Raw genomic sequence first — 21,604 nt, 5'->3', positions numbered from 1 at the left:
TTCTTTTGTTTCAATCGCTCAAAACATCAGTCAAGTAACTCTCTTAAAATACATATCCACCATTCAAGTGTTTTATTGGGGATAAGTTTTGTGCCTTTCTTCATTATGCCAACACTAACCTTAGGTACTTTTCGACATGGCATTTTTTAACTATAGCAATTAGCAGGAAAAGTCTATCGGAAACAACCTCTCTATCTTACAAGTAGGGACTAGGGGTCAGGTCTGCGTACACCCCAACCTCCCCAAACCCCACTAGTGGGATCACATTGGGGATTACATTGGGTATGTTGTTGTTGTAGCAGTTAGCAGGGAAAGTAAAAACAGCTTAGTAAAAGTAATGTATTTTTTCACTTCGTAGAGGAAGAAGTCACAATAACATAAATTGTTTACCTTGTTTTTCAGTAAGAATAGACAAAAGTTCCCCTTAGTTTCACATTTCAAAGAACATCAAAATGGTTTCACTTGTTATAAATCAATCAACTTCCATCATAGTGGTATTATGACAGCCTTGTAAAACATGTTCAACTTTTACCATATAAGAACAGAAGAAAAAGAATAAAGATCCTAATCCAAATAAATACCATTCTGCATACTAAATTGGAAAGAGTAGCAGAAAAGTACTTCACTCAAGAAACTGTATAACTATAAGAGTTGAACTCCTATTCTGAAGGCAGAGACTCCACGTTACATTTACTTGCACTCTGCAAGTAAAATACAGTCTCAGGATCTTCTAAACTCACGTAGAACAAGTCACCAATATGAAAAGAAGCAGGTCACTCAAATGGTTGATCCCTAGAAATTCAACATGTTTAGTACTCCTGTTCTAATATGGAAATTCTGAACATTCAAAGCAAGAATCAGCCAACAAATTTACCACGACAATGAGTTATGCACTAGCCTCTTCCTTAAAACCAAGCTTTAAACCCCTGCAAGAATAGTTCAACCCAAGCCAATAAATCCATCAAAACAATCTTCACACACTCTTGAGAAAAGGAGAAAGAATAAACAACTAATTCTTACTAATCAAGACTTGCTATCAATCACTCACATGAAAATTAAATAGGCAAACTCGAAACACCAATTAGGATAGCAGTTCAAAAGTAACTAGATATCAGAAATATTAATGTCACAATTTATTTGATGCTTGCCCGTACACATATCTCCTTTATATTGTTTTTCTTTTTTTGATATGAACCTGACACCCCCACCCTAAAAATAACACATTCCCAGGAGTTTTTGCTCCCTAGGTTACTCAAACCTTGAACCTCATTGTTGGAGGTGGAGGACCCTTTGAATCAGGCCATGCCTCTCTTGAGCTCATATATACCATTGTTATCACAGGCGAAAAGCGCAAAAGAACTCTAATGTTTGTTGGTGTTTTAAGTGCAAATAAGGAGTGAACTTTAATGATGAAAGGCGCAAATGGAGGGAAGAAAATACAAATATGTATGTGTAGTACAAGACTAATAATTATAAAGCGTGAATGACAAATATATGGACAACAAAATTGAAAAGAAAAAAAGAAGATAAAAGGAAACATCAATTGGTTAGAGTCACTTCTTCATGATTACGCTCATTCGCAAGGAAAAGTATGTCTCAGATCCTTGATGACAACCTTTGAAAAAATTGATTTATACTAACTTAAACAAATGTTAGAAGTGAAATGGGAGTTCCCCGTTCACTATAAAAATGCAAACTTTACCAATTTGAGCTTGGCACTTGGAAAACTCGATAGTCTATATCAAATATAGCAATAAACACATGGGGCAATCAGCATGAACATAACTGCAAGTATAAAATTCAGGATGTAAAAACACACCTCCCCTTGAGTCATTATCATCCAAAAGTCTCTGAACCCTCTTCTTACCACAATACTGCCTATCAAAATGCTTAACCTATGCATACCATAACCGACACGAATAAACATCAATACATCAAGAAAAAAGCTAAAATCCCACAATCCATATAGAAAAAAGAACCGATATCCGTTAAGTTTAAAGCTTTAATAACCTTACCCAAGTAGGTCTACATTGTTTCACATATTCCTCCCTGGTTTTCTTGCATTCAACAGGGTATAAAAGCCCAACTGTCGCGATTTCTGTAGGTTCCTTGTTAGATTCTTTCTCCAAACATGAATAAAATGCATCTCTTGCCTTTTAAAAACAACAATTTAATAGCTTCAATTAGTTTTATCAAGATCAGGGTCATAGCCAAAAAAATTACAAAGGGGGTGTCAACATAATGTATATAAAAGAACTACTTTATTTTTTTTGATACCCGATAAATCTGTCTGTGACCTGCTGCCCTTTGGACCAATCACAGGCTTCTAAAAGAACTAAACTTTAACTTAGCTAAACAGTATAGTTTTCCGGCGAAGGGGGGGTGTTGGTTCATTACAAATATTATCAATAACCCATTAATCTATGGACTTTAGAATCACGAACCCATAAACTCAAAATCTTAACTCCTCCACTAATCAAGATTGATCAAAATATACATTTTGGACCTTAAAGAACAAAAAATTATGCAAAAAATAGTGAAAAACCATACCTTGTAACAAGAAATTCGAGCTTGTGAAAGAACATCTGTATGAATTTTATCAGTATTTTGTGATGCGTATGCTTCCAACGCCATTGACAACCAAAAGAGGAAGCTAAGGGAAGAAAACAAATACAGTGAGAGAAATTGAAAAAAAGCTTTAGTTTTTGTCCCATGAAGTTTACTAGCCCAAATAAAATGGGCCAACATGGGCTTTTTTGAAATTTAATGAAAGCCCAATTTTAACTTTATATTTTTCAGTTTCATCCCCTTAGGTGAAATTTGATTGGTTCATCAGAAACGACCTAGTGACCAATACTCACTGAGTTACTATGACAAACATTGTTTTTTCTACATTGTGGGGTCATGAACACGAATTTATGATTTGATTTTTTTTTTGTGTATTAGTACTTGTTGATTTTTGTGAATTTGATTGACGGACGTTGATTGGTTTGGAATTTGGTTGATCCATTGGAAATGGCATGATGATTAATACTTTATATGACAAACAATGCTGTTTTTTGGTGTTTTGAGATCATGAAATATGAATTAATGATTATGGATGCTTATTGTATGTATTAGTACATGTTAGTTGATTTTCGTGAATTTGATCAACAAATTTTGATTGGCTTGAAATTTGATCGATCAATAAAAAATGATCTGGTGATCCATATTTGCCCTGGCAGACAACATTTTTTGGTGTTTTGGGATCGTGATACATGAATTCATGATTATGAGTGTCTTTTATCTGTATTAATATATGTTGATTTTTTTGAATTTGATGGACGGGTTTCAATTTGAACAATTGAATTTGCAGTACGATAATTTAATTATACACCATTTTTTTAAAGAAAAAGACAAACTTTTGGGCCATAACAATAAAAAAGTCAGAAACATGTTCAGATATACACTAGTGACTAGTCACTTGATTGATGCTAAGTCTAACCACTAATTAGTATATAGTGATTACTTCAGTTTGTCTAATCACTGTTTTGGATAAAGTGATTAACTTAAGCACATTGGTTAAAGTGATTAACTTGATCATTTTAGTAGTCACTATTCTTTGAAAAGTTAACGCAAGCATGTTCATAGGGTTTCCAACTTCAGAAGACATCTTTTCATCATGCATAGGGACATTAAAGTTATCGGGTTCGAGTCCTACGGAATATAAAGTTATCTTAATTAAAGAATATTTTATTTTTTTAGGTAAGATTTTTCAACACAAATTTAAATCTAATCAAATTTCGTTACAAATTCGAATATCAAGTAGAGGTTATCTGGGAGCTGATTTGGAGGTATAAAGGTACGTTATACATGTATTAAATTATGCATAAGTAATATTGTGTCTGATAGTTATTTAGGATATAAGTTATTTATGTATTTGGTTTGCAATTTAATTAGAAACTAGCATACTTAATTTACGTATAAGTTATGAGATAATCTATATAATATTTTATGAAAAATAAAATAAAATTGAATAATAAGTAAACAAATGACTTTATAATTAATCTCAGCATTACTAGGAATAATACATAACTCTAAAGAGTTATTTGGTGTGAGGTATACTACATAATAATCCCAGTGATAAAATGAAGGATTGTTTTATCCTCCATACTAATTGGAGGTATTAGGTAGTCCTAAGATTATTTATCTCACTATTTATACCTTATGAGTCGTTTGGTGTGAGATATAAAATATAAGCTTAAATCATCGATAGCCCCTTAAAGTTGTCCGCATAATTCATTTAGACACCTCAATTGAGACTCTTACCTATTAGACACTTTAATATTAACGAATATTTATCTATTGAACATANTTATTAGTCGTTTGGTGTGAGATATAAAATATAAGCTTAAGTCATCGATAGCCCCTTAAAGTTGTCCGCATAATTCATTTAGACACCTCAATTGAGACTCTTACCTATTAGACACTTTAATATTAACGAATATTTATCTATTGAACATAAAATGACAACTAGCTTTAAAAATATTGTGCGTGTAATTCACACACATTATCTTGACAAAATCACGAATAGAATTACGACACATGGGCCCATAATTTTAATTTTGAAAAATAAAAAATAATTTCCTGCCTTTAATAATATAGAAATAATTAAATTGATAAAAAAAAATCTCTCCCCCCACCCCCACCTAACCTATTACCCTTTCTTCTTCATCTTCTTCTTTGTCATTCCGCCATCGCCATTCACCATTGATTCCTCCGGTGATAACAAAAAAAAATGTCTAGCCCCACCTCATCCCCGAATTCACCCACCAAATCCTTTCCTCTTTCTTTTTCTTCGTTATATTCTATTCCTCCAGCGGCTATTAAGATTTTTATAAAAATAATCGACCTCGATAAATTATTTCGAAATCGACATATCAAAAAAATTTATAATATTTTTAATAAGTGGTGATGGTTGCTCGATCGGAGTTATTGTAAATAAATGCATAAATATTGGTCAACTTTTTAACTCCAATAGTCAATTTTTTTTTCTTCTTCTTGCAAATTCAACAGGCAATTTGTGTTACAGAAAATGAGAAAAAAAAATGAATCAAAACAAAAGGCAAAGAAATTTGAAGTTTTTAAAATGGTAGGTTGAAGAAGAAGATGACTTGCACATGAGTTTGGGGGTGAGCTTTTTTTTTTTTTGATGATTTAAAAGATTAATGCTTAATTAAATTAATTTTTTATTTATTTAGTCAATGCATACCAAGTGTCAAGAAAGTAGGTACAAATTTATTTTTAAAAAATAAAAAAAAAATGCATTCACGCGCTCAGCAGCAGTGAGATACACTTATTTTGCCACATCAACATTTTGTGTTTAATAGGTACTTGTCTTGAATAGTTTAGGTGTTCAATATGTACTAGCCCTAGTTGACATGTCTAAATGAATTATATAGACAACTTTAATGAGCTGCCGATGACTTAAGCCTAAAATATAATAATCCTAGGATAAAATACAAGATTATTTTATCTTAATTCATACGTTTTGTTAGAGGTATTAGATAGTCATTAGACTATTTATCCCACTATTCATATCATAGTAATGATAAATTATCCCATATGATTAACTTATCCCTCGACATAATTAATTTCAAAATAACTTATTCCAACTAATATAACCCCTTAGTAATAAATAAGTTATCACATATACAATATAAAATATCTTATTTCATTAATTTCGAGATAACTTATTTCCCATCAAATGATACTGAACATGAACTTTAAAGCAACCCATCAATGGCCACAAGGGTCCCCACTTATTTAATTTCCAATAAACGTCAGCTAAATGAACTTGTTTTGTACTTTGTCTTGTACCAAAAATTAAACAAAGTGGTGAAAAGATGCATTTGTGCTATCCACATGACATTTTAACAGCACCTTTAAATGTGTAGGGTTAATGTGCATCATCATTATATAAAATACTACTACTATTTGACAATTCAGATTGTACAAAAGTACCATTTTTTTTACTTATATAGCATAGTCAAATAGTTGTTATTTTAGTGATTATTTTTTTTCTCTTTGAGAGATCTGAAATTCAATGGCCATGGAAGAGAGGGACTGACAGAAGAGAGTGAGCATACACATATAATTATATAAATATTTTTGCTTAATTTTCTTGATATATATTGTATATATAATTTTGCGAGTGCTCACTTCTCTTTCTGTCAATCTCTCTAGGAATGGTCAAATGGTACGTGAGTTAGATTTAGATTGTATTGTGAGATTGTTTGGTTTCAATTGTGTTAAAAGGGAGAAATGCAATGAGTCAAACCATAGTGGAAGAGGATCGGATTGGCCTAACCTATGGTGTACCGCCAGGTAGACTTACCAGTTTTGTTTTTTATTAGGGTGAATTTTGGGAATAGTGAGTGGAAAGGAATTTATTTGATATTAATTATCGAATTGTCTTAGTGAAAAATTCGTCATGGTCAAAAAGCACAACATTGAATATTATCTATATAGTTTTCTAGAGTAGAGATATAGTAGCATACTCCCTCCTATATGAAGAAAGATAGAGAATAATTATTTCGAATCAAATTCAAAATTTATCTCGATATCGATATGATATAAATCTCTCAATTGAAGATCTATAGGTTAGTGATTTCATAATCCATGTGATTATATATATATATATATTTTGAACTTTTGCTCAGTTGAACTCGTAGAACTATAGAAAAATGTGAAAAAGATGGATACAATGAATTTAGGTAGCAAAAAGGAATTCTCTCTTTTATAGCACCCTAGACATAGACATGACACTGACCAGAAAAAAAAAATTCACATTGACTATTGAACCAATTTTTTTTTAAATTTTTTTTGGGAATTCTGTATTGATATTATCTTTTACAAAGTTTAAAACTTTATTATTCTAGTAGTTTTTTTTTTTGTTGGAAAATATCTAGCAGCAGCAGATCAAGAAAAGTAAAATTTCCAGTTTTTAGGTTTTGTGGATTTGTAAGGTAACCCTGTTTACTGTTCTCATTTTAACAGAAAAAAAAACTGCAAATATTCATATTTTTATTTTTATTTTGAGAATTAATTTGGTACTATATGAGTGGAGGGCGTATTGAAAACAATCTCTATACTCCTGTACAAAGGTCATAGGGTGAGATTTGCCTGCATTTATCTTTTCTAGAATCTCATTCGTGAAATTATACTGAGTAGTGATGGAGTCAAGTAGGGAAAAGGGGTATATCCGAATTTTCTTTGGCTGAAAATTATACTATTTATATATGTTATCGAAATTATCTTTTATATGAATATATATAATAGATATTGAACCCTTTTAAATTCTTTGCATGTTTACTTTTTTATATTTTGAACTTCTTAGTGAAAATTCTGGTGCCGCCACCGACACTAGTATATAGGATGACATGAATCTGTGTTGTAAGTTGATTTGTTTATTGAAATGCTACAGATTTGTTTATTTTTTATATGTGGGATCATGTTATATTTTATGTAGGTTTTGATGAGCTAATTTCTTTTCAATATTATGAAGTAATTATATATGTTTTTTTGGTTCTTTTGCAGAGGGCAAGGAAGAAAAATTAGTAAAGAATAGAACTTTGAATATTGCTATCAATGGAAGTTGAAAAAGTTCCTCTTACAGGTTAGGAGTTTCTTCAAATTGTGAGCTTTTATATTTGATAAATTTTTTAAAGTTGTTATTTTTTCTCAATAAAAAGACAGTTCCCTATTAGGACCTTGTGGTTTAGGTTTTAATTGTAATGGTTATGTTGTGTTTTGGGCTATATTGCTTGGAATTTCTAAAAATGTTACTGCACTCGTGTCGAATCCCCTAAAAGTGATGTCTGACACGCAATCGTTGTCATTTTTGAAGAGTTTGAGCATATAGGTTTTGGGTGTATACAAAGCTGCTAACTTTAGCATATAATCCTTAATGTTATCAGTGTGGCTACAATATAGTTTCAAGTTTGTGTCTTTCGAAATTGGGTGATTGAGTTGGAAGTGATAACTTTTGTTTCAAACAGATCTATTTGAGTAGTCAAGATTTGGGGATTTAGTTTTGAGTCTATATTTGTTTTTGGTGGAATTAGTGATACCATAGAGATATGTTACTGTAACTTGAGGCAGTAAAGATGTTATCTCTACTAATAAATCGAGGGATATGTTACATGGTGAGACTTCGCGAGGACCTAATAGCATTTGCATTGAAAAGAAATTGTTGGAGTAGGTTCGGAGGCAGATTTAGGATTTAAGCTTTCTAGGTTCAACCTTTAAGATTTTTAGCATTGAACCTTTGTAATTTTTACTATTTATTGCAATTTCAGTGGTTTTTTACACATAAATTTATGTTCCGCATTGGAAGTACTATGTTTAGATGAACCTGCTGCTAAATAGATGCATTCGTATAATCTTCATACTTTTGCCGATTATAAGTGAGTTCTACTTTCCTTCTTCTTGATGCTTTCAAATGAAATGGAATATTTCAGTGATGTGCTTGCTTTCATTCGTATAATATAGGTTTTGCCCAAAGCAATATTAGAGTTATTTTCTACATAAATATGGTAGGTTTCGATCTGTTGTGACATTATGTAGCATCTCCAACAATTTCTGAACTCAAATTGCACTATGAATGAGGCTAATGTGACATTATTATCTTCACAAGTAGAAACAGTCACAGAGGTTTCTTTTTTGAACACAAAGTAAATGTCGCGTCTTCCATAAGAAATACAAAACCAGTAGTACTCATTTGATTCACCCCATTCAGTGTTGCCATTTGCCAACAAGTTCGAAATTTTCAGATGGAGAAAATCAATAGTCTATAATTAAATTAATCACCTTTGACATATCGATGAGTCGAGTACTTTCTTCCATCAATCATCCAAGTTCTTATGTACTCTTTTAAGTAAGTGTAATCCTGCAAAAGACTTAAAAGACCTATATAATGGCTTTGAACTATCAAACTAGTACACTACGATACATAAAGTCCAACTCTCCCTAAAAATATGGCGGAGGGAAAATGGCAAAAAAGAGAAGGTTAGAAGGAAGAACACATATGTAGAGTTGATATTTCCTCTTCTTGCTTGATTTGCTCCAATGAACCGAGAATGTAAAGTACTAATTAAATTTATCAACTTCATTTGTTAAACTTCCGTCTTAGCTTGGGACTCCATCAAAAGACGAAATCTTGCAAAGTCGTCATAACTCATTGTGGCCATAGAAAATATATGACTTACTTGATCAAAGTCTTGATATAAATGAGTTTGAATTTTTTCTTCTCGATGCATCTTCGAATGAAATAGGACCTTGGATCGATTTGGTTACTTCGTTCATGGAATAATAGCTTTCCTCCCGAAGAAATAACATAGTTATCATTTCTCGTGTCTAAGGATGTTCATGGTTCGGTCTGATTCAGTTTCCATAAATATGAACTCAAATCAACTATGTTAGTTTTTTTTTTTGGTTTGGTTTTCACTTCTTTTTCTGTTTTGTCGTTTGTTTTCACATGCATTTCTTAGTGATTCCTTTGTCCAGATAGATCTAATTGACTAATCAAAATTTGGGGATTTGGTTTTGATTGAACAAATATAGCATTAAGAACTGTAACTTTCATTTTTGTCTTGGTGGATTTAGATTGTTTGTTTTGGTAATTGAAGTCTGCTTTGGCTGTTTAATGGATGGTGTTAACAGTTGATAGTGGTACATGGAGAAGGGGAACTAAGAACCCGAAAAAATATATGAACCAACTAAATCTTGCCCTCATACTTTAATGCCTTAGTAAATATGTCAGTGAAGTGAAGTGATCATAGTCTTGATACAAGTGAATTCTACTTCTTTCTTCTTGATGCTTCCAGATTATGTAGAATATTGTATCGATGATATACTGTTGTTGTGTCTTCCATGAAATAGTAGCCAGTGGTACTCTTGCGATCATATACTGTTGCTAGTGCGATTCATTGACTTGCTATTCTGCTTTAAAGTTTTCTTGTATGTAGCTTGTATAAACTCCTTGAGATGAATGCCATCAACATATTGCTTTGCTCCAATGCTAAGATATTAGAAGATATGTGATTACTGTTAGTTTCATGCCATCACTTGCTTGAATTCATTAAATGTTTTTTAATAACGGTGACGTCAGGGTCAGGTAGTTTGCGCACACCTCGATCATTTCACCGGGTACCTGATACCTCCACAACATATGTAGCCCATCGGGTAATTTTGTCTGCCAAGGCTTAACAAATGAGAACAAAACACCTTGCCTCCACTAAGGTATGAACTTGAGATCTCGTAGTTCTCCTCTCACTTTATTGACCACTATTAATAGGCACATCCTTGGGTGAAATTCATTTGAACATATATATTTAAACTATTGATAGTTGTGGTTGTTGTCTACATGGTATGCGACACCACACAATGTTGACTAATGTTGAGCCAGGAGATATTCCCTTGGATCATTATAGCGCTTGTTGAACAGTTGAGTAGAAATGGATAGGTTATAAGAAGTAGAAAACCCATATCAATCTATCTCTATAGGAGACAACATGACCAAAGGACGGGAACGGTTAAATCCTTTGGAAAAGAATTCACCCCCTCATCAATTATATATTATGAAATGAAGGAAATACCTCCATTTCCATCTTCTTTATCAAAAAGTGTTCTTATGTGTATAAATGGTAAAAGTTGAAATCCATGGTCTTGAAGAAGCTTTAATTCCTATAAGGCTTCTTTCAGTTTCAAGACTTAGTCTTTATGCTCTTTGGTTATGTAGCACACATGTTGAGTATAAACATCGTTTTCGTCAAGTTAACAAAAGCCATTTTACTAGATATTGTGTGTTTCTGTAAGGGGAAGAAGAAAGAATAATCAGTGATAAGAATATTAGAGAGTTTTAATTTTAGTCCTGTTATTGGCATAAAGGTTCTCATGGAGAAATCTCTGATTATGGTTTCAGAAGGTCGGATATTAATGCATCAATTGATACAAGAAATCGGTTGGTATATTACTTGACAAGATGCTTCGGATGATTAAAGAAGATATAGTAGGTTGTGGATGCCTGGGAATATTTTTCATGTATTTAGAGGAGATTTACCAAGTGTTTGCACAAACTATGTTGCTTGGACTCTTTAAAAATGGCGGTGGGTGCATGTCGGATCCTCCAAAAGTAGTGCATTTTCGTAGGATCCAACACGTGTGCGGCATCAACTTTGGAGAGTCCGAGCAACATAGTGCACAAATGATAAATCTCTAATTAGTTATTAGTTCAAGCAGCAACTGATGTATGATGTAACTTTATAAATATCCATGATCATACTTCTTTCTCCAATTTTCCTTTTTGCCTGTTTGTTCTTTCTTAATAATCAGGGCGTTGAAAAGATCGAAGGCATGTGACTGAACTTGTAGTGCAGTTTCTCAGTATCCAAAATTCAAATGTTTGTCAGGGTCCTGATTTTCTTCATGGTGAGTTGAGTTGGATGTCCATCAAGAAGTCTGTCTGTTAGTTTTCGGGAGAGAAAAGCTTGTTGTTTTGAAGTTGAAAGATAGCTGAATTACACAACTTTGGCAAGGCTCCAACGTTTATATATGGTCGGAGTACTAATTATCTGGCTATTTTGCTTTCTTGCTGTTTGATTTGTTTCATTATGACAGGTTCTAGTAAGGTTGATTTGTTTCATCAACCTTAGCCAATGACAGAAGCTAGCAAGGACCCCGGATTTTTCAGGTACCAGTAATCTTGAAAGTGTTAAGGTTTTGATTCTATCAGCCTGCTTAAAACTCGAAAAGTTCCTAAAAAAATAGAAGAAGAAATGAATCGTTTTTCGAAAGTGTACTTGGATGGAGCTTCTTTGGGAGAGGTACGCGCATCACTTGAGAACCTTCCAGGGGTTAGTTTTAATGTTTGATAAATCTTAGTTACTGCAAGCATCTTGAGAATCTCCCAAGCAGTGTTTTTAGATTGAAGTGTCTTAAGAACACTTGCTCTATTCGGGTGCTCAAGACTCGAAAAAATATCAGATGATGTGGGACTTTTAACGGGCTTAGAGGAGCTCCGCTGTGATGGCACAGCCATCCGAACACTTGTCTTTTCGTGGATATAATGCTTTGGGTTTAAAAGTAGACAACTCATTCTTCTCCGTTTGGCTTCCAGGAGAAGGCCAAAACCCCACGGGTCTAATTTATCGAGTCTTTGTTCATTGACAATGTTTGACTAGTCGCTGCAATATCTACAGAGGCTGGAGGCACCCTATGTAATCTTCGGTACTTATCATCTTTGGTAGAACTGAATCTTAGTGGTAACAGTTTTACCGATAGTCCAGCTACAAGCATCAGTGATCTTACCCGACTCATACACCTCGAATTGGTAGCTTGTGAGTTTTTTCAGAGCTTCCTCAATGTATAGATGAGGTGCATGCAGATGAATGTTACATCTTTGGGATAACAGGCATCAACTAGTCAAATATCCAATGTTGCGCCGAGTTCACATTGGACATGGTTGATGCAATTATGGAATAACATGCTCAAGGTAACTGCAGAATGACAGGCAAATAACATTCCTTTAATGGAGATATATCTGTGGATTCAGACTAACTGAGCTATGTTTTAAAGTCAGCAGCAGATCCACAAAGCAGGAATTCGAGTTAGACGATAGGATTCAGTCTGGTTCTCTTGCCAGGATAGGCCTTGGGACGGAGCTAGCATGGAAAGTACGGGCCAGAATTCAGTTACTTCGGAGCAAATCCTGTATATATTTGTTCATTGAATATCTATATCTTTAACTTTTGGATTCACCTCTAATCGTAAGTGAATGTATGATCCAGAAGAAACATGTCAAGTTCTTCAATGTGCAGAGAGATTGTTGTTTGTCAAATTACACCTCTTATTCAACTGGTGTATCTTGTTCAAGAGTTCTTGATAAGTAACTTTCTATAATCTATTGTTGTTGTATTCAAATGTACCTTGTCATATAAATTCATCCTCAAGTTTTTTTTTTTTTTGCTTGTTTCCTATTTTCTTTTCATTGAATGGACTATTTTTATTACGTATTTGCTACTTTCCACCAACACATGAAAACACATGAAATAGTTAGTATCGCACAAGAAGTCAATACGAATCTTTCGTGGATTGCACCAATCACCTGTGGGAGGTCCTTTTCGCCTTAAATTCAAGTTGATAATACAACAACATACCATTGTGTTTCTACTAGTGGAGTGTTGGAAGAATAGAGTATATGAATACCTTACCCTTGTCTCGTGGAAATAAATGAATTATTTTCGAAAGACCCTTGGCATCAAGTTGATAATAGTCATTCTTCAAAATCATACAAGTAAAACATGGATAAGAAATGAGAAGGGGACAAAGTGCTGTTGAATTATCATGCCAACGCCTACCAAAGAAAAGCAAATTGCCATCACACCAACAATAGCACTCCATAAAATAAAAAACAAAATAGCAGTACCCTATCTTTTTGAGCATGAATTTAAGATTAATTAGGGTCAAATGTGAACATCGAACACTGAATAAAAAACAAAAAGAGACATAATTAAGATACATTGTCAAATTCAAGAATACATCTAACAACAAGAACAAGACCAAAACTAAACAAATACAATCCTCTTCAACACATGAATTCTAGAGACAATACTTCAGAGATTCAGTCCCAATCTCAAGAATACATGTTCATTGCGAAGGATTCAATCTAGCCACAAGTTCACATACGGACTATCTTGTTACGACTTCACCCCACTGAAGTAAACACTAAAAGTGGTCACCAAATTTGACTATTTTTTGTAATGAAGGGGCAAATTGACAAGATAAGGTACTCCCATGTGTATAAAAGCATAAGTAGGCCCCTAGTCAAAATATGATAGCATATAGGGTTTGCAAGGATGAAGATACTAAAGTGATTTGGGACACTCCTGGTGAGCTTTCTACCACATGAACAAGGATAAAACTGAACAAATTCAATCATCTTAACACATGAATTCAAGAAACATACTTTAGATTCCGTCTTAATTTCAAGAATACATCAAACAACAAGAACAAAACTAAACGTTTCAATCACTCAAACACGTGATTTCAAGAGACATACTTCAGAGATTTTAAGTCTCGATTTCAAGAATACATCTAACAGCAAAAACAAGAACAAAACTAAACGATTCAATCACACAAACACGAATTCAAGAGACATAATTCAAGAGACATAATTCAAGAGATTCAGTCTCAATTTCAAGAATACATCTAACAACAAGAACAAGAACAAAACTAAACGATTCAATCACTCAACCACGAATTCAAGAGACTCTGTCTCAATTTCAAGAACACATCTAAACAACAAGAACAAGAACAAAAACTAAACAAATTCCATCTCTCGAACACATGAATTCAAGAGACATACTTCAGAGATTAAGTCTCAATTTCAAGAACACATCTAAACAACAAGAACAAGAACAATACTAAACAAATTCAATTTCTCTAACACATGAATCTAATAGTAGCTTTTATTAACTCAAGCAATTGTTGGATTCTCAGGTGCTGATTTCCAAACAATGTCCTTGAGTGCTGGCCTAAGCTCTTTGCTGCAGAACTGATTATATTCCAATGTGTCACCACAAGCTTTCCTCACCTCCACAACCAGAAATGAAGGTGTCACAGCAAATATATCAGCAGAAATACCCAACTTCCCTTTCCTCCCACTCTCTTGCCCCTGCAATCTAACACTAGAATCACTCCTCTTTAAGCTGAATTTCGACGTTTTAGCCACTTCCTCGAGCTTCGAAATCACACTGCTAGCTGGCTTTGTTGTTGCAAATCTCAACTGTTCCTTCTCCTTCCTCTTCTTTTCCTCAAACAACGGAGACAAATCAAACCCCTCCGACAAAGAAATGATATGAAAAGCATTCAAAGACTCAATCTTTTTCACCTTTCCTACCCAATCTTCATCTCCCACATGAGCAAACTCTTCCTCCTCCTTACTCCTCAAAGTCCTTGGCACAGTCTTCTTGAACCAATTAGACTCCATAATCTTTGAAGCAGTAATCCGAGTTCTCGGATTTGGATCCAACATCTTTACTATCAACTTTTTTGCATCAGATGACATCCAAGGTGGACACTTAAAATCACCCTTGTGAATTTTCTTATACATAGCCATAATATTATCATCTTGAAATGGTAAAAATCCAGCTAAAAGCACATAAAGAATTACTCCACATGACCAAATATCTGATGTTGCACCATCATATCCATGATTACCAAGTACTTCAGGGGCAACATAAGCAGGAGTACCACAAGTTGTATGCAATAAACCATCTTGCCTTAAATGATCAGTAAAAGCACTAAGCCCGAAATCGGTTACCTTAAGATTACCTTCTTCATCTAACAACAAATTCTCAGGCTTTAAATCCCTGTGATAAACACCACGGCTATGACAAAAATCAATTGCAGAAATCAACTGCTGGAAATAGCCTCGAGCATTGTCTTCTCTGAGCTTACCTTTAGCTACTTTTTCGAACAATTCACCACCTTTAACGTACTCCATGGCGAAGTAAATCTTCGTTTTGCTTGCCATAACTTCATGAAGCTCGACAATGTTTGGATGTTTCACCATTTTCATGACGGAGATTTCTCGTTTGATTTGCTCCATCATTCCTACTTTTATCACCTTCTCTTTTCCAACAACTTTCATTGCTATATTCTCCCCTGTTACCACGTTACGAGCATGGTAAACTTTAGCAAAAGAACCTTGACCCAAAACTCGTCCGAGCTCATATTTACCATACAAAACAGCACATTTTTCTTCTGGCCCCATTATAAAACACTGGTTCGGGGAAATTGAACAACTTTTCTGAAGCAAGATCGAAAAGGGTGTTCGATTTTTGAAAAAAAAAATTGATGGGTTTAAATGGAAGTGAAAGGGGGGTGGGGATTGAGTTCACTCGTCTCCGACGTGTTTCCGGTGGAAACTCCGGCCGCCGACGAACGAAATTCAAAAAGGGTATATAGTTTTTGTTAAGAAAAAACAAATGGGTTTATAAATGAGATGGAAAAGGGTGTTGGGTGAGTGAGTTCACCCGTCTTCTACGTGTTTCCGGTGACAATTCCGATGGCAATTCCGGCCTCCTCCGGCGAGTGAAATTTGGGGCTTAAAGCCTCCTAAAATCAAACTAGAAAAAAGGGATTTGCCTCTCATCTCTCTGCATTCCCAAAATCGGAACCAAAAACTGGGTTTAGGTTTTCTCTCTAGGGTTTGTAAAAATCAAAGACGGGTTTGCTTCTTTAGGTTTCTGCAATTTCTGAACAATGGTGGCAACTGAAGGTGAATTTATAGTCGGTTCAAGGGTAATACTGTCTTTTTGTCACCCAACATGAGGCTGTTTGGTTGTTCGACACGTGTCGTATTGTTACGGGTTGCATGGGAATTTGCTTGTTTTACGTAGCAATAAAAATCGGACACGTGGATTTTTGAGCAGCTTGGAATCAGTGTTATTGAAGTGAAAGAGTCAGTAACCGCCTCTTTGGATGTTAATGACTATTTTGCCCCTGCAATATTTCCGCTTCGATAAATACTTACTCGCATCGAGTGATTATACAAATCGAGTTAGATGTTACGGAATTGAAGTGAAAATAGATGTTATTTTTGTGATACATAGTTCGTGTTATTGAATTCAGGTGAAATCAATGTTTCAAGGCTAAATCGTCAACGAAATATAAGTATTGTTATGTAGTAAGTAACTGACGAATAATACTTATATGGTAGATGGTATATTATTATGTATTTTTATTTGATGGTATATTTTCGAAAAATAATATAGAGCGTCCTAAATAGGTAAATTGCACTAATTAGACATGGTAAACAAAGTTTTTTTTTTCTTTTAATTCTTTTAATATTGTTGGCTCAATATTTATCTTAATTAATAATCATAAATAGAAAGAAAATTCTGAAATAATCATATTTTTCATGGGGTATGAATAAATAATTAAGAAGCTCCTTAGAAATTTCACTTTAGATGAATATCAACTGAATTATTGCACTCTTGATTTTATTAATTAAAAAAAAATAGGTATAAAAGGACAAATTTAATTTGTACACCATTTTAGCACATAGGTTCAATATATAGAACTCCTAGCTACCAATCAAAATTATTATGCATTCTGAGTTAGTAGGTTAACACGAGGTCTCGGGTTGAAAATCCTGTTAGGAGCCCTACAATATGCGATCCAAATTTAATTAGAGTTTCAATATGAACTCCGAACACTAGATTGAAAACAAAAAAAAGTTTAATAATTAAGGTCCGCACAATCTATTCTAATATATATATATATATATATAATACATGTTAATTAATTATGGTTAAGTAAAATGAACTATAAATTTAAACACATGACATGCGTGTATTGGCTTGATGTATATATCCGATGCGGATAAATTTTACCTAAAATAGACTATTCAACACCTTCTTAAGGATAGTATACATCAATATATAATTGAGGTGGTGTAATAAATGAGATCACTTTTGATTATTTTTCCTCTTAATAAACCACATGCGCGTCAGAGCAAGTACACACTATTAGTATCGATTCAACATAATTCATTATTTAGCTTGAATCAAATCTTATGTATATGAGTTAAAAGTTTATTAAATATACACATATATAGATTGCCATATTAGATGGACATCGTATTAAAAATAGTTATAGCATATTACTTGATTACTTAATAAATCAAGATAGTATTGATTATTATTTTTCTATTTTAATTTACCCCTACAATTAATATAACCTTATGTGAACAATTCCCAATATTAGCTATTCTTTTACTTTATGTTATGTGCATTGACATTAACAAAGGGTAAAATAGTAAAGTTGAACATTCTATAATATTTTTTTAATCACTTGTAATATAGAAAATGTTCATCTAATATGAAACGAAGGAAGTAGCACTTAAAATCGCCAACCAATAATATCAAATACTAGTTGATTAAAGCAAAAAAAATAAAATAAGTCACCCTAAAATCGAACGAGAAATATTAGTAGCTGAATATCTAAAATTTCACCTTATCGATAAGAATTTGATTTTCCACCTTACAATTCATTTTCTCTTTTCATGCCCTTTCTACCTCCACTTTTTTTTTTTTTTTAAAAAACAAACCCTAGGATCCAACCTTCACTAGTTTTAACCCCTTTAAATTCTTTTTTTTTTTTGTTTTTTTAATTTTGAATAAAAACAATGATCTGTCACTCTTGAATTTGTATTTTTCTGTTATTTTGTTTTCTATATATTGGCTATGTGTTTTTCTAGGTCTCTTGAATTAGAATATTGGAAGTGAAATAACAACTCACCACATGGGGGGGTTTCCAAGATTCTTCAACTGAAAATAAAATGTATTTCTTCTTTTTCTATATACAATGCATCTTTAAATAATAATGATTTATCATATGTAAGCAGAATTATATATAATGATTTTTAATAATTGTATTTTCTTTTTAATATTGGTCTGAGATCAATTTAAATAATGAAACAATATTGATATAATCGGTGATGATTCATATATAATTATTTTAAGTAACTTGAAATTGAGACTGAATGCATGTGTTTGATAGTTAGAGATCAGAGTTTTTTTTTTTTTTTTTTAAAAGAGATATTATTGAGAAGCTCACTTTTACCTATTATCACTCTTTTAAGTGTGGCTATTTTTAGGCAAAACCTCTTGATTATTTTATTATTTAACGGTAGATATTCATTGTCGATATAATATTCCTCGATCAGTGAGCTATTATGCACTCTTTTAAGCATGGTTATTTTTAGGTAAAATCTATTAACTGTTTCTGTAATCTCATCTCATTTATCACTGAGCGGTTGTTTAAGAGTTTAGCTAGTGTTTCCAATTGTTTCCCTCTCGAAGCATCATCTCACTAGTTGATCTTAAACATGAATCATATCTAGTATTCAGAATTTACTTAAATTCGTTACTCTATGATTTTTATTTTTTTCAATATTGAGATATCCATCCGAAATCTAAAGGTTACAAAACTGTGGACGATATTGAAGGAAATATTTATTTGTTTGTATTCTTTTACCACCACAAGAATACCATGTGCTCTGCAATTATACTGCCTATACTGTAAAATTAATTAATTTTCTACAGCTTTTAATATAGTTTATAATAAATGTTTTCGTTGAAAATTTTCCCCATAATTAATGAAGTAGTATTATATGGACAACCAACCTCTTGATAAAAAAAAATGAATATTGTTAAAAATACATAGCTAATGTAGTCCTTTTTAATATTAGATTACTTTAAAAATATTTAGAGTTAATTATTCATAAAAAGTGAATCTATAATTTCAAAATATAACTAGTTATCTAGTAGTATTACATAAGGCAAAGGTAATGATAGACATCGGTCGAGTATTTGAAACTTATGATTTTTTTTATAATAATTAAGTTAATGTATAATAATATTAAGATTTACAGTCAAATAATTTATTTATATATGTGTGTGTGTTTTCATGAACCTGTGATAGCATGATAAATTCGACCTTCATGGAGATGATTTTACTGTGTAAAACAGAAGTAAAATCAAAATTTGAAGTTCATAAATACTTCTAAACTTATCATCAAAATCATAGCTTGTTTTAGTTATTGATATGAGTTTGTGACTAAATATTATAATAATTTCCTAATACAAAAACAAGATAATAAACGAAAACTATTGAGTTTGCGTGAATTATAATGTAATATTGTAACATCATATCTTGGTGTAGGTCTCTTTTATACTATCAAAAATTTCTATTAATTAGTTACACTCCAAAAATATATACATATGACCTAACCTTATCTTGGAGGAACTATTTTCCCTCACTTGAATTATTATGGAATCTTTTAGGGATATACTTTATAATTAAATTGAAATCAATCAACCATGTGATGTGAGCTATTGAAGACATATTATAACTAACAAATCAACTATTTGTTTCCTCTTTTCCTACCCAAATTTCTATTATTTTATGCAATTGAACACAGAATTTAAGAAAATTCATAAAATTTAATGTTACAAATATCATAATATTTATGTGATTATAAAAATTGTCGTCGTTGAGAATAAATTTTAAAATTTTAAAATTTTGAAATAAATATTTTAAAATTTTATAAAAATAATATTTTTGAATAAAATTAAAATAGAAATCATATCAATTTGAAGAATATATTATTACTAGCATTATTGAGTTATTGTCTTTTTCTTGAACCAAACAAACAGAAACATACCACCTATTTTCATCTGTTTCGACAGGCTAATAAAATTGATGTAGAAATATTCTTGCTTCTATCATTGAATATTGGATGTGCCATCAAGTTGAAAAGGGAAATCAGGTCAAGTAAACAAATACTTGTTATATGAGTAACGACGTTATTGTAAAGAGATTTGACTGTATTATGATGAGATATATGATAGTATAGTAAGTTCAAAAAAAATTTGGAAAGTAGAAACAAAAACTTCCTCTTATGTTACAATGTATATTGTATATTCACTCGATATTCAAACTCCATATTATTTGACTGTATTGTGACACAACATTGATAATATAATAAGCTCAAAAGGAAATTTGGAAAGTAGAAACAAAATCTTCCTCTTTATGTTACAATTTTGTATGTTCACTCGAGTCAACTCCATATTATTTAATAATCCTTAATTATACTAACACTATAATTAAAATAGTAATCTTCTCACAAAGTTATGGTTCACAAACAAAAATTAGCTAAAGTTTTATATTATCAGGTTACTAAAGTAATTCTATTTAATAACTTGATTTGATAACCTAAAACAAATGGTAATAAATTTGCTATTGATTAATAGGTTAGGTTACACTAATACTCTAATAATATAAAATAACTATTATAAAATCAGTGCATATAACTTAAAATACAAAAACTAATTAAAAACATGAAAAAATTTGGGTGATTTTTCATAAATAATTATCACATATATACAATAATAATTTAGGATTAGACTTATAGCAAATTAACATACGAAACATCTATTTAATTATTGGTAGTTAATGGTCATAACATTTTGCGACAGGTCGCAACTTTATGTCATTTCTTTAATCTAACATCCATGATAAGAGGTATACGTAGGTTCAAAAGAATTCGATAGCTTTTAGTATTAAGACTTGTTTATATTAGAAAATTCGTTGATTCCTAAAAAATAAAAGAGAGAGAAGAAAGAATTACGTATCAAATTTTATCTTTACTTTTTCGAAAAAAATGTCGTCTTTCTAATTCCTAATGAATTGAATCCATTGTATATTTCATAGTAAATGTAATCCTTTTTTTCCAATGATTCTTCGTTATCTGTCAATATTATATATATATATATATATATAGAAGTGCAAACTTAATAATTAAAACATGAATTGATAACCGTCGCTATCCATCGTAAACTTTTAATTCTAGCTCCGTCGTATATTAATGCCACGTACCAATAGAAACACATCATTTAAAAGAATAGAGTATGTCGTGATGTAACGTGACTATTTTTTAAAAAAATCAAATTGAAGTGACTTTGAGAACGTAGTCATGAATAAACCGATAGTTTTT

At 32.1% G+C, this 21,604-nt stretch overlaps 2 protein-coding genes and 2 long non-coding RNA genes across 16 annotated transcripts; 2 read left to right on the top strand and 2 right to left on the bottom strand.

The window, feature by feature from the left end:
* Positions 1 to 355: 355 nt before the first annotated feature.
* On the bottom strand, positions 356 to 2,706 carry LOC125850349 (uncharacterized). 2 transcript variants are annotated; one of them, XM_049530201.1, is made up of 5 exons: positions 2,551 to 2,706; positions 2,016 to 2,153; positions 1,820 to 1,895; positions 875 to 926; positions 356 to 792 (listed from the first exon to the last, which is right to left on the bottom strand). In XM_049530201.1, the coding sequence occupies exons 1-4, from the start codon at positions 2,632 to 2,634 to the stop codon at positions 919 to 921; spliced, it is 306 nt and encodes a 101-aa protein (XP_049386158.1). In that variant the 5' UTR covers positions 2,635 to 2,706; the 3' UTR covers positions 356 to 792; positions 875 to 918. The 2 variants fall into 2 exon arrangements, with proteins under 2 accessions (XP_049386158.1, XP_049386159.1); XM_049530202.1 differs by having other exon boundaries at positions 356 to 926.
* Positions 2,707 to 5,988: 3,282 nt separating this feature from the next.
* On the top strand, positions 5,989 to 12,263 carry LOC125850371 (uncharacterized). 12 transcript variants are annotated; one of them, XR_007444787.1, is made up of 6 exons: positions 6,014 to 6,366; positions 6,924 to 7,007; positions 7,579 to 7,657; positions 8,340 to 8,447; positions 10,151 to 10,281; positions 11,374 to 12,151. It is a non-coding gene; the product is annotated as an uncharacterized LOC125850371 (long non-coding RNA). The 12 variants fall into 12 exon arrangements; XR_007444792.1 differs by adding an exon at positions 12,158 to 12,263 and having other exon boundaries at positions 6,023 to 6,366; positions 10,151 to 11,864; XR_007444788.1 differs by having other exon boundaries at positions 6,013 to 6,366; positions 10,157 to 12,151.
* A 213-nt stretch (positions 12,264 to 12,476) lies between these two features.
* Positions 12,477 to 13,001, top strand: LOC125850361 (uncharacterized). The gene is made up of 2 exons (XR_007444784.1): positions 12,477 to 12,532; positions 12,616 to 13,001. It is a non-coding gene; the product is annotated as an uncharacterized LOC125850361 (long non-coding RNA).
* A 1,211-nt stretch (positions 13,002 to 14,212) lies between these two features.
* On the bottom strand, positions 14,213 to 16,288 carry LOC125850323 (CBL-interacting serine/threonine-protein kinase 6-like). The gene is made up of 2 exons (XM_049530172.1): positions 14,464 to 16,288; positions 14,213 to 14,359 (listed from the first exon to the last, which is right to left on the bottom strand). Exon 1 carries the CDS (start codon positions 15,812 to 15,814, stop codon positions 14,516 to 14,518), a length of 1,299 nt encoding a protein of 432 aa, XP_049386129.1. The 5' UTR covers positions 15,815 to 16,288; the 3' UTR covers positions 14,213 to 14,359; positions 14,464 to 14,515.
* Positions 16,289 to 21,604: the final 5,316 nt, after the last annotated feature.

The sequence above is a fragment of the Solanum stenotomum genome, unplaced genomic scaffold, assembly GCF_019186545.1.
Source record: "Solanum stenotomum isolate F172 unplaced genomic scaffold, ASM1918654v1 scaffold16320, whole genome shotgun sequence".
NCBI lineage: Eukaryota > Viridiplantae > Streptophyta > Magnoliopsida > Solanales > Solanaceae > Solanum > Solanum stenotomum.
This window is presented reverse-complemented; position numbering and strand designations above follow the sequence as displayed.